Here is a 13250-nt window from a genome sequence, read left to right on the forward strand (position 1 = left end):
TCATCCCATTTCACCCTCTTATCATTATTCCCATCTTCCGTATGCACTATTGCACTTTTCTATATGCCCAACGCTTGCCATCAAAGCCTCTACCAGTCATTCCATCTTGTTTTCATAGCCCTACATTTCGTGCATTGTTATATGGGGTTTGTTGATAAGCAAAAATAATTTAAAGATGTCATAAATGCTATTACTTTTTGCTTCGCAATTTCACTTGAATTTTCAAAAGCAATAAAACAGAAAATTTAGAAACTTGAAAAATCATAGGGCCTTTACACCCCACAAATCGAGAAAACAAAAACATCTCACTACCCAATGCTCATCCCCGAGCTGAACCATTAATCTGAGTCATTGACATTACCACGTCACCCATCTTCCACTATAAGGAGTTACTATTTCAATTTGACACGGTCGATCATTAGATGACGAGAATGTACTGCATGACTACCTTCAAAGTAGCAGTCAAATAGCCTTAAAAGAAAAGATACTTGCATAGATTGGACATTTTTTGCACCTTCCAAAAGCTTGAGATTCAAAGCTTTCTTTTATTCATAACACCCAAGCTGTAGCATCATTATGTTTCATCCCCTTCAAAATATGTTGTCACTCTGACTAATGGGGTAAAAAAATGCCTTTCATATATCAGGAAATGAGTAGCTTTTACTTGTCCTCGAGCAATCATGAAGACCAGAAGGTCGCTTAATTCACCAGCAGCTTTTCTTTCTCTGTCATAGCAAAGCATTTGCATGAAAACGGCAAACAGAATTATAAAACTAGATGAAATCAATCAAATAGATTTCCCCACCTCCTGCTTCATGTCCTTGTACTCTTTAAAGCAGTAATACAACTGAGTTTGCTTTTCAAGCACCGCTCGCAGGTCCTTTCAAAAAAAATAAAAACACAAAACACCCTTAGCTTGAAGGAAGCAAAAAGAACCCTATTGGAAAAAACACATCTTGTAAAGAATGCAAAATCTTGCAAGCACTTAACAAAACGTGTATCAAGCTAAGCAGGCATACACCTTTCGTGTCTCCGCTAACTCCATCTCCAATGACCTTACTCGCTTCAAGGATGCATCCAGGAAAGCTTCCTTTGGTGCATGAAGCTCCTGTGCCTTGCTAAATAGAGTGACAACCTCCTCCAATCTATCTAGCCTCGTCTGAACTGCTGGAGAAGTGTCCAGGTATACTGGCGGATAGAAAGCATATGGGGGCTCTAGGTTATTATGATGTGCTCCACCATTGGAGGTCGGTTTCACACATAATTTCTTTTCCTCTGAGGCTATGTGCTTGCCACTACAGCTGCAACGACGTCGGATGTGGCGAAAACCTGCCAAAAAGCTCAACACAACAGCCACAAGAACTGCGACCAGCCCATACAAGACCTTGCAAAATGAAGTCTTCCAGACGGCCACACGTAAGTTTCCTGAAAACCAACCTTTGTCAGGCATCAAGTCTATAACAATAGTTGAAAAGGTGCATATATAGATAGAAAACAGAAGAAAGCCAAAGGTAGTGACACAGACAGAGAGCCCTACCTTTTGTAGGATTTCGGTTTTTGAGCGTTAAATTGCCTTCCCATCCACCATCAATGGCCTTATCCACAACAGGAATGTAGTCCCTTCCTGGTGATTCCATAGCATTCTCTAAAGATCTTCCATTGGCATTTGTTCTTACCTGTCAACAGCCACAGGAAACCAAGGGCATAGCTTTATCCCCATCCTTCCATATCAAGATAATTTCCACTGAAACCGACTCCACAAAAACAAGCATAATCTTGAGATGCTGCAGCCTGCTTACTATTGGAAGACTTGCAAGCCTTTCCTTTGCTATTGGATTTTGTTGGAAGACTTGCAAGCCTTTCCTTTGCTACTGGATTTTGTTGTAAACCAGGAGTGATTTACAAAGGTGTGATTTTGGTAAAATAGAGGACCAGACAGTAAACCAGTCCACTCAGGTTTTGAACAGAGTTAGAAAGCAAAGAGAAAGAGAATCATAATGAGTTTTTTTAACAGCATGGCACTAGCCAGTGGACCATATATGAGAGGATTCAAACCGGGAACCTCTCTTAGGAGTCTTATCCACTAGTGTGTGTGTGTGTGTGTGTGTGTGTGTGTGTGTGTGTGTGTGTGAGAGAGAGAGAGAGAGAGAGAGAGAGAGTTATATTAAACGTCTTCAAAAGGTCAAATTGGCAAATGAGACCGAAGTGTTACAATGTTTCCATGACATATCGCATCCTAGATAGTACAAAATGAAATGAACTGAATGTAAAAGGGTAACAGCTGGGTACAATGATAGAGCTAAGTGATAGATGAGGTAATGTACAGAGCTCCTTAGAGAGAGAGAGAGAGAGAGAGAGAGAGAGATTTTATTTTATTTACGTCAACGAAAGACCAAAATGGTACTTCATGCTCAAGACATTTATTATGCTATGGCATGGTTTCTGCATTGGATCAGATGTTCTGTCTGGCCATGTACATCATGTGGGAAGCTGTCTGCAAGTGTGCATTGGATCAGATGTTCTTGTCTGGCCACCAACTAGCTCTCGTGATTGACTTCCATCAGGTGGGAAGCTCTCTGCAAGGTGCATTGGATCAGATGTTCTTGTCTGACCACCAACTAGCTCTCGAGCTTGACTTCCATCATGTGGGAAGCTCTATGCGAGCCAGCAACGATGAGAAGACGAGAGGGTAATTTCCTGGTCATAATAAAGACCCTTGAGGGAGGGTATTATCTTGGCATGTGTAAAAGGCCCTTGAGGGAGTTAAGATCCCAGTCACCACGAAGGCCCTAGAAGGGGTAAATCTCCTTTCATGTATTATAGTCTTCATGTCATTACTATCTTATGTTGTCTTGTAATGTAACCATATCATTAGGTTGCTATGGCCTTACCACTGACAGTACCATGCAAACATTGATATGTATTTGTAATCATACAATGAGGTTAGCTATAGCTTTATGCCAAGAGCTTGCGCTACTAATGGTGATCGTTTGAGTTGTACTCACAATTTCGGAGTATTAACATTATGGGAGGTTGTTGGAGACATTGCCTAATTATGCTCGGACATAATATGATATTGTCATGTAATTAATGTCATTAGGTAGAGCTCATCATCAAGATCTTCAAGTAATTACCCATCATGTAATGTGCCCAGTCAGCATGCTATGTCAGTGTGCAAATGTGGCATCATGCGATGCAAGTAGATATGTAAGTCTCTCTAGTCTAGGGTCAAGAGTTTTTTTAAAAACACCTTCGACCAATCAAAGGGGTGTGTGTCTAATTTTTTTAAGGGAGGTACCACTGCAAGAAACAGGAATTTCATGATGACTCAGCTAGAAAGAAGAAAAAGTTGTGGCACCATTGCATCAAGCTGGGGCACACGGGGCAACCGTGCCACCTCTGCCCCCCCCGTCCTGCTCGCTGCCCGCCTATGCGCCCCTGCACAGGTTTTGCTGTGCACCACACCCAGCCCCCCTTCTCCTGTGCTTTTAGCCCCTTTTTCTCCCAAGCCTCCCTCTGCCTTCCTTCCACTGCCGCCCCACCCTCCCCTTGCCTTCCCCTCTCCTCCTCCTCCTCCCCAGCACCACCCCCCCCCCCCCCCCCGGCGCCCCGGCGCCTCCTTCCAATTTTCGCCCCCTCTTTCGTGTGCGCCATTAATCGCCTCTCCGCCACCTCCCCTTTCCTGAGCTTCTCTCCAGCCCCTCCCTCATCAGTTGCCTTTCTTCTCTTCGTGCAGATGTTTTGCTCCCTAGGTTGTTCATCAGCAAGAGTAGGCGCTTCTAGTCTTCACCCTACACCAGGACTCCATCAGTCTCCATGGCAGCCGCTCCGTCATCCCCAGGTGAGACTGCCGTCCCTTGCCATCTTTTAGCTTCGACAATATCTTCCCTCACGGCCTCTTCACTGGTTTGCAAGATCGTAGGGAGCCACCTACACGCGGACAAATCCAGGATTTGCTCCAGGCTGCCCGAGTCGGTGAGCCTGGCAAAATCATAGGTACCGTTTTCTAGGGCTTTGCTACTCTCAAGTGGAGTTTGATTCACCCATAGAGGCTGATCATGTGATGCAGCAAAGCCCCGTCGCGATTTGCAGTGCCTAGGCATTCTTCGCGAGATGGCACCATGGTTTCGACCTTGCATCCAACCCCCTGGCAAGTGTATCCAGCTAACGGTCTGCTTTCCTAGTCTTCAAAAGGAGTACTACCCATTGATTAGATCGATTGCACAAGTTTTGGAGTCCTTGCAGACGGTCGCATTACTGGTGGCCAAGACAGCGGGCATACCATCCATCAAAGTTTGCATTGCTTCCCCCCGGAGGATCTCCTGCAAGTTATTGCGCTCCCGAGCTTCGAGGGCAACCCAATTCTCAGCGAGTAAAGTACGCCGGTCTCCCATGCCAGTGTTTCATCTGCAAGTAGGCAACAAGCCACAACGGACGCTCCCCCCTCCCCCCTCCTCCCCCCCACCCCCCAAGGCCTCTGGTCCCCATTATGAGGAGAAGCCATTGGTGCACATGTCTTTGGTGAAACCTCGGGGCTTAGACGCTGATGGGATCGTTATTGTGACCATTGATGGTTAGAAGATGGTCAAGAGTTCAAGCGTTAGCTGGGGCCCGGGGCAACAACCCTCCCGGTGGGAGTCCGGGGACGGGAGCCCCCGTCCCAATGGTATGGGTTCATTATTAGTGGACGGTGGTTGGTTGGCCACATTTTGAGGGCGCTGATCATGTCTATGCCACATAACCGCCCGCATTTTATACATACCACACCATTTATAGCACTATGTATAGACAAAGTTATCGCAAGCCTAAGGCATCCAATGCTTGTGATTATCCACACCCTCTACACTTAGTACTTCCTCTATCCAACGTCTGTCTAGTTCACCATCTAAACTTTGCTTGAGAGCGCACGGATGGATAGCACCATCACATTGTACCTATCTCAAAATATTAAATTCTCTCCATTGTCTATCTATCGCACTGTCTATTGCACTTAGTTTTGCTATCTATCTTTTTGTTGTGCTATATTTTTATATGGTATCAGAGCTTAGGTGCTTCAGCAAAAATAGTGCATAAAGTCTAGTCTTTCTTTGCAAGAGTGATGGCTTCTACCCCGGCTACTGTTGTTGTTGCTACAGCAGCACACCAGTCCTGCGTATTCGTTCACCAGCCTTCACTGAAGGCAAGCTTGATGGTACAAACTACACTCTCTGGAAATTCAAAATCAACGCCATTCTAGACTCTCATGCTTCTAGACACCGTTCTTGAAACAAATGCAGAACCAGTAGAAACTCTCGACTCCAACAACAGTACGAACACACTTTCACCACATGCTACACTTCTTCAGGCATGGAAGAGACGCGATGCTGATCCATCGTGTGTCATTATCACCAGCGTAAATGATTTTGTTCTTACTTTGATTCAACACACAACTAAGGCATTGGAGACGTAGACCATACCGAGGAATCAATATGAGACCCGAAATCAGACCAAGATTCAAAACCTGGAGAATAAGCATATTATTGAGAAGTTTGTTGAAGAAAAAGCTGTTGAAGCATTTATCACGTGAATAAAAAATCCGCGGAATCAAATGGCTGCTATGGGGATTACAAAGACCAGTGAAGAATTAGCCTGGAGGTGCATTCGAATTCTTCCGCAAAAGTACGATGGCTTGGTTACAGCACTAAACACTCGGATCAGAGTACCACCTCTATCATTGAAGAATTTAGTGCTATGTTGCTGGAGAAGGAGAAGTGGTTGAAGACCCATGATGGCAGTGATGCTGCATTTTCGGCCAATGCTAAAGACAAAGACGCAACATCTTCTGATGACAAGACGAAGCCAAAGAAGATGATTTTTCAAGAGAGCTGCTATTATTGTGACAAGGAGGGTCATGCTATCAAAGACTACAAAAAGAAGCAAGCCGACAAAAGAAGAACGGCACCCTAAAAGTCTTCATGGAAGGAAAAGACGTCAGTTAATAACATAGAGACCGAGCTTTAACTTTGGGTCGCCATTGAAGAGGTATGCTTATTTGCTCACGCTCCAATTGCTAATGATTCATGGATTTTAGATAGTGGTGCATTCCAGCACATGACCACTAAAAAGGGCTAGTATAGTTCTTGGAAGCCTCTACAAGAACCCATCAGTGTTGTTGTTGGGAATAATGCTGAATGTCCAGTCAAAAGGTCCGGAACCATCTCGTTTGTAGCAGCTACAGGTGAAAAGAAGAAGCTGTTAGGTATGCTCTACGTATGTTGTCAGTTGCTGCGATGACAGATCGTGGGCTTGAAGTACGCTTCAAGAAAACTGAAGCAAAATTTTAAATGATGCTGACAAGTTAGTCGACAAAGGAGTAAGGCACAACAATCTACACGAGCTTAGTGCCCTTACAACTACTGTAGATAAGAGGACGCGCAGGCTTTGGCACAAGAGATTTGGTCACATCGAATTTACAGAGCTGATAGAGATGTTGAAAAAGGAAATGGTAGCTAATTTGCCTGCATTTTCAAAATTGTAGGAACCATGTGAGGCTTGCATGATGGGCAAACAACAGCGTAAGGCATTTCCATAGGAGAGCAACAACAGGGCAAAGACTCCTCTAGAGTTGGTATATGATGCTGGCCTTTGTGGTAAGATGTCTACTACTACTGCATTGGGGGGATCGTCTTACTTTATGCTATTAGTCGACGATTATAGGAGGAAGATGTGGGTTTATTTTCTTCGGGATAAGACTGAAGCTTTTGATAAGTTTAAACAGTGGCATAAGCTTGTGGAGAATTAAACAAGAAAGAGCGTGAAAAAGTTTCATGTAGATTGAGGAGAATCGCTTTCAACGGAATTTGATAACTACTGCAAGGAGAATGGCATCAAGCACCGCCGACTCACTGCTCACACACCTTAGTAAAACGGTGTGTGATATTTAAGTCATCTATATAGGACAACCAAAGCAATCTTGCCATGCCTTTTTAGAATATACATGTTAGCATCAGAAGTAATTCTAGTAAACACAATCTTTTTAAAAAATCGTTCTATCTTGTGATACCATGTCCTTGGGGCCTGTTTCACCCTATACAATGCCTTCTTCAGCTTGCAAACTTTGTTTTCTGATCCGAGCATCTCAACGCCTAGTGGTTGAGCTACATATACCGCCTCCTTGAGATCTCCGTTCAGAAATGCTGATTTGACATGCATGTGAAAAACTAGCCACTGCTTATAAGTAGCCAAGGCAAGTACCGCTCTGATAGTTGTTATGTGAGCTGTGGGAGCAAAGATTCAGCAAGTTAAAGCCCTCCACCTGCGAAAATCCCTGTGAAATCAACCTAGCTTTGTATTTTTCAAGTGAGCCATCAACCTTATACTTAGCTTTCCAAACCCATTTGGTACCAACTACCTTTCTATTTGGTGGTCGGTCAACTAGCTCCCAAGTGTTGTTCTTTATGATGTTGTTATATTGAGATTGCATCACGGCTTTCCACTTTGGATGTGTTAAGGCTTTGTCCAAGGTGGCTGGCTCCTTCACTGTTCCCATTATCTCAACCATTAAGGCTAGGTTGACAATGAGATCAGATGCTCTTCTATGCTCCTCTATTCTCCTTGATTTGCATGGTCCATCCATTGAAGATTACGGCATCTCAGGTACTCGATTGCGCTTATCAAAGAGCTGATGTGCCCACTTTGGGAGTGGCTTTCTGTGTGGTGCCGCAGCAGACTGGTGTAGTGTGTGAGAGTCTTCATTCTCTAAACTCCTCCTCCTTACAAGAAAATCTAGTTGGTGGGTTGGGCTCATGGAGGATTACTTCTCGAGCTGATGATAGAGTGGATGGACATGTCTCCTCCACTGAGTGTGGATGCTCCACAAACACCATATCTTGGCTGGTGATTATCTTCTTCACCTCTGGATCATAGAGTCGATAAGCCCTTGACTCTTGACTGTATCCAAGAAAGATACAATTCTTGCTTTTGGCGTCAAGCTTCTTCTTGGATGCATCTATTATATGCACATAACATTCACATTCAAATGATCTAAAATGAGACACTCAAGGTTTCTTACCAGAGTAGGCCTCTTGTGGTGTGATACCCTTGAGCGCCTTTGTGTAGCTCTTATTGAGAATGTAAATTGTTGTGCTTACTCCTTCAACCCAGAATGTGTCTTGTAACCCTTTCCTTTTAGCATGCATCGAGCCATCTCCACGACGGTCCAATTATGGCGTTCTACAAGGTGACAATGAAGAAATGATCCAATAAACAATGGATATGCTGAGCCGTGAGTTTGAGATGACAGACTTGGGTCTTCTGCATTTTTGTTTGGTGGGGACTGAGAACTGGTAGGAGTTAGGCAACATCTTCATATCGCAACAAAAGTAGGCTTGGGAGATTCTCATAGTATTTGGGATGAGAGACTATAAACCCATGTCAACGCCTATGGAGGTGAATGTGAAGCTTTCTGCAGAAGATTCTTCACCATTAGTAGACATCAAGAAGTATAGGAAGCTGGCGGAAAGTTTAATTGTTTTCAATAACACTAGACATGATATCAACTTCATAGTTGGAGTTTTGAGCAAGTTTTCCAACAAGCCACGGGAAAGTCATTGGAAGCAAGGGATGCAAGTACTTAAGTACATCAGAGGTACTCTTAAGTACAGCCTCACTTACAATGCAGGTGACACTCTTATGGGTTCCTGTGATTCAGATTGGCCAAGAGACAGTAAGGGATGTAAGTACTTAAGTACATCAGAGGTACTCTTAAGTACGGCCTCACTTACAGTGTAGGTGACACTCTTATGGGTTCCTGTGATTCAAATTGGCCAGGAGACAGTGATTTTAGAAAATCAGTTTATAGATATTGTTTTTCGCTTGGTTCCGGTGCTTTCTCTTGGACCAACAAGAAGCAGCCTACAGTGGCACTTTCTTCTACAAAAGCTGAGTACAAGGCAGCTTGTTCTGTTGCTTTACATAGCTGGGAAGGATTTTAGTGAACATGGGAGTTTCAATTATGCTCGAACGAAGCATATTGAGATTTAGTATCATTATGTACGAGAGCAGGTTGAGGACGAGATAGTGGAGCTCGAGTACTTTATTACAGACCAGAACTATGCCAACATCTTCACCAAGGCTCTTGGGAAGGATCAACTCAATTGGCTTGGCATCTTCATCGACTTTAAGTTGGACCAAGAACATAATCTGTCTTTGGGCAGACATTGAGGGGAGGTGTTAGTATACACTAAATGCTCGCCTCTCAGCGTGTATCTACCATTGATATTTGGTGCACATTTGTAAAAACCCCCACTATGAGGAGAAGCCATTGGTGCACGTGTCTTTGGTGGGAACCCCGGCTTAGATGTTGATGGGGTCATTATTGTGACCATTGTGGTTAGGAGATGTTATGGGATTCAAAAGCATTAGTTGGGGTCCGGGCTAGTGTCTCGATTGGGAGGTCCCAAGGAAGCCAGCAGCCCCCCCCCCCCCCCCCCCCCCCCCCCCCTAGGGATGGAAGCCCCTGGTTCGACAATATGGGTTTATTATTAGTGGGTGGTGCGTCGGTTGGCCACGGTTTGATGGCGGTGTGACCGTGTCTATGCCACGTAAGCGCCCGCATTGTACACGCACCTACCACACCACCTGCAACACTATATGTGGACATAGTTATCACAAGCTAAGGCATCCAATCCACTGCTTGTGAGTATCCACACCCTCTACACTTTGTACTTCCTCCATCCAGAGCATGCCTAGATCACCATCTAAGCTCTACTTGAGAGCGTACAGATGGACAGCACCATGACATTGTACCTATCTTAGAATTTTAAATTCTCTCCATTGTCATCTATTGCATTGTCTATTGCACTTTGTTTTGTTGTCTATCTTTATGCTGTGCTATGTTCTTATAAGGAGGGCCCCATAGCCGTTGGCAACTGCCCCCGCCTGCCTCCCCATGAGCGTTGCTGGCCTGATCACCAATCAAGTGGGCCCTACGAGGTAACGGTGCCCGCTATGACCACTAAGTTTCCCATGAGGAGACGGACGACGTGGTGACCGCCCATGCCGCCCAAGAGATTCCCGTGTGGTTTCTCCTCCTCCTCATAGGCCTCCGTCCTCCCCCCCTCATAGCCTCCCTCTGTTTCTTCCACCCCTCCCTCAACCTCCCCTCTCCATTGCCAGCACCCCCTTGCCACCCTCAATCCTCCCATAGTCTTCAGCCTGGACTGGCCAGGCGATGGATTCACTAGTTCACAGATTCTGTAGAGATGACACTTTGCAGCCTCCCTGATGGCTGCCCTTCCCCCCAAGTCGCCACCCCCCCCCCCTCCCCCCTTCTCTCATCATAGGGATGCCAGTTAACTATGGCCTCCTCAGAGGCCTCCTTGTTGAGGCCGGTGAGTTCTCAGAGAGTGGGATTGTGTGGTCTTCCACCGCAGAAGAGGACTGCTTCTCCAGGAGCTTGAGAGAGCTTGTGTAGGAGGCCCAGTTGATCTTTTGTTCCTTTGCAGCAGGAACCTCATCTTTCGGCAAGGTGTACCCGCAAATGCAGGAAGATTTTGCCTGGACGCAGCCATTTGGTAACCAGGTTTTGGCCCTGAGGGGAACCAGGAAGGGTTATGCATTTCGGTTAGTGAGCACATGCTTCCATCAGTACTGGATTTGGGCATCATTGTTCAAGGGAGGGCATAGTGGATTATTGTCACAGTTGGGGAGGACCGGGTGTGTTTCCTCAACATTTTTGCCCCCAATAGGGTGGCGGGGCAGACTGAGTTTTGGACCCAGGTGAGACAAGCTCTTCCCCAGACGGACTTTTGGTGCGCAGGTGGAGATTTTAACATGCTAGAGGACCCAAAGGACAGGAAGGGAGGAGACTTGGATACGATCATTGGGAGTGAGTACACGGCTTGGGAGGAGCTAGTCCTCTCTCTGAGAGGATAGGATTCTTGGCACTTCACGGAGTTTGGCAGGATGCCAGGAAGCCTTCGCTTCTCCAAATCACAACAACGGTTGCAGGGACCGAACTTCTCATGCATTGACAAATTTCATGTGGATGTGAGTGGGCTTGCAGCAGAGGTGGTTTGGTTGGTATTCTTGCAGGCACCACATTGTCAGATCATTTGCCACTTGTGCTTCTCTGGGAGGATGCTTGGAGACCAGAGCGCCAACAGAGTATCCGAATCCCTGACACCTTGGTCCAAGCCCTTGAGATTTCTAGACGAGTCAACAAGAGATTTGGGAGTCCCTCACTTTTAGATTGGGAGAGGCGGAGGTCACGCTCGACTATGAACACTCTTTTGCAGAGCGCAGCAGCTCAGACCGACTCACCAGGTTCAGAGAGCATGAGAGGAGTCTCCGAAGGGCCTAGCCTCCCTCCAGCAACTACAGGAGCAAACCCCAGACAGTCTGTGGGTGGAGTCTCAGTTGGAGGCAACCCGCACAGAGATTCAATCGATTGAGGAGAGGAGGGTGGAGTATCGATACCATGCCACGGCCTCCTTTTGGACTTAGGCAGGGGACAAGGTCACCTGTGACTTCTTTGAGATAGCAAGCCCTCATCATCGCACAAACGAGGTCCGGAGATAGAGGAGCCCAGTCAGTACCATCACGATGCGTCCCCCCCTCAGGTTCCGGCCATAGCCATAGGTTTCTTCACACATCTTCTTTCAATAGATTCCCTCACCCTGCAGGAGGAGGCGAGAGAGAGAGAGAGTCTGGCAGCATACACGGGAGGTGGTGCCCCCAGGCCTCCACGCCTTTTTGTGTTCCCCCTTCTCTCTGACCAAGCTACGCATTAACTCCGAGCTCTTCTGCGTGGCAAGTGTCCAGGCGAGGATGGCTTGCCGATCTCTCTTCTTGCGCTATTGGGATCTCATGGAAGACAGTCGTCGGTTTCATGGCCGCCTTCAATGAGATCAAATGAAATCATGAGTCATGACCTCAGGTCACATGCCGGAGAGACTTTCTGAGGGGCTGATTTACTTGATTCCGAAGGAGGGTGGTGACCGTTTGGAGATTCCGCAGTGGTGCCCCATCACCCTCCTAGGAAACGCTTACAAAATCCTTGCCAAAGCCATCAGCCGTCACTTGGAGCCTCACCTCCCCGACTTGATCCATGGAACCCAAACCGGCTTCATTCAGGATAGGAGCATCCTAGATAACATTTTCACCTTTTGGGAGGAGATTGCTACAGCCAGACTTTGCAGGGATGACATGGCTGTTCTTCTTCTGGATTTTGAAAAGGCCTACAGAGAGGGTCGATTGGGCTTTTCTGGAGGGCACCATGCTCAAGATGGGATTTCTGGAGGGATGGATTAGAGGCGTCTCTGCTCTATACTCGCAGATCACAGTCAGGTCCTCATCTATGGGGCCTCGGGGGACAGGTTTCCGATCTCCAGATCAGTCAGACAGGGATACCCCTTAGCCCCCTTCCTCTTCCTCTTCCTCTTCCTCTTCCTCTTCGCGGTGGAGGCAATGAGTAACTTTCTCTCCGTGCAAGAGATAGGACTCCAGGGTCTCCGCCTCCCCATTAGACCCCAGGAGGAGTTACTTGACTCAGAATTTGCAGACGGCACAGCCTCTCAGGAGAGAAAGGGAACCTACAGAGATTTCCCTCGCCATTGAGACCTTCTACTTAGCCTCCAGAGCTCAGATCAACTTGCACAAGTCGTGTGGTTCTGGGTTGGATCTTCAGCCACCCGCGCGTCCAGTTGAGTCCTTTTAGTGGATACCGTGGGGCACCCCGATCAGATACCTCGGGTGTCAACTTTCAAGTAGGGATTGACATCTCAGCCGAGCAGCAGCTTGCCCCCCTTCTTCTGAGCATTCGGAAGAAGCCTTTATATTGGAGCACAGCCCGCCTCTCCCTCGCCGGCTATGTGATCGTGGCCAACCATGTGCTCCTGGTTACCATGTGGTACATCACTTCTTGTTGGGCATTCTCTAGAGCTTGCCTGGGTTAGGTACAGCGGCGGCTGATCCAGAATTTTCTCTGGGCCGGGTCTATTGGCGGCACCTGGGACTCCCACCAGTGGATTATGGATCTTCACGGAGACCCGATCCCAAGGCTTCAGCACCACCTTCGAGGACAGATTTGCAGCTAGTTTGATGAGACCTTGGGGCCACCCCAAGCCAGCCTTCCAACAGCTCTCACTGGCCTTGGACGAGGAGAGACCCCGCCAGCCCTGGAACCCCTTCTTCGGGATGCCAATGGTCTCACCCTCTGGGCGTGCGTTCACATAGCCCGGGGGGCCCTCAGTCCGCTTAGGATAGACACA

The 13250-nt window shown here is 46.9% G+C and overlaps 1 protein-coding gene across 2 annotated transcripts in view; it reads right to left on the bottom strand.

The window, feature by feature from the left end:
• Window positions 1-224: 224 nt before the first annotated feature.
• Window positions 225-13250, bottom strand: part of LOC147634548 (phosphatidylinositol/phosphatidylcholine transfer protein SFH6-like) — a 41098-nt gene continuing 28072 nt past the window's right edge. For both annotated transcript variants that reach the window (XM_086803648.1, XM_086803649.1), the window contains exons 11-14: window positions 1538-1676; window positions 1022-1425; window positions 806-880; window positions 225-725 (exon numbers count right to left, since the gene is read on the bottom strand). In XM_086803648.1, the coding sequence (XP_086659774.1) occupies window positions 705-725; window positions 806-880; window positions 1022-1425; window positions 1538-1676 (639 nt within the window). In that variant the 3' untranslated portion in view covers window positions 225-704. The remainder of the gene's footprint in view (window positions 726-805; window positions 881-1021; window positions 1426-1537; window positions 1677-13250) is intronic.

Source organism: Cibotium barometz, chromosome 10 (assembly GCF_041138505.1).
Source record: "Cibotium barometz isolate CiBa-2024 chromosome 10, ASM4113850v1, whole genome shotgun sequence".
Classification (NCBI taxonomy): Eukaryota; Viridiplantae; Streptophyta; class Polypodiopsida; order Cyatheales; family Cibotiaceae; genus Cibotium; species Cibotium barometz.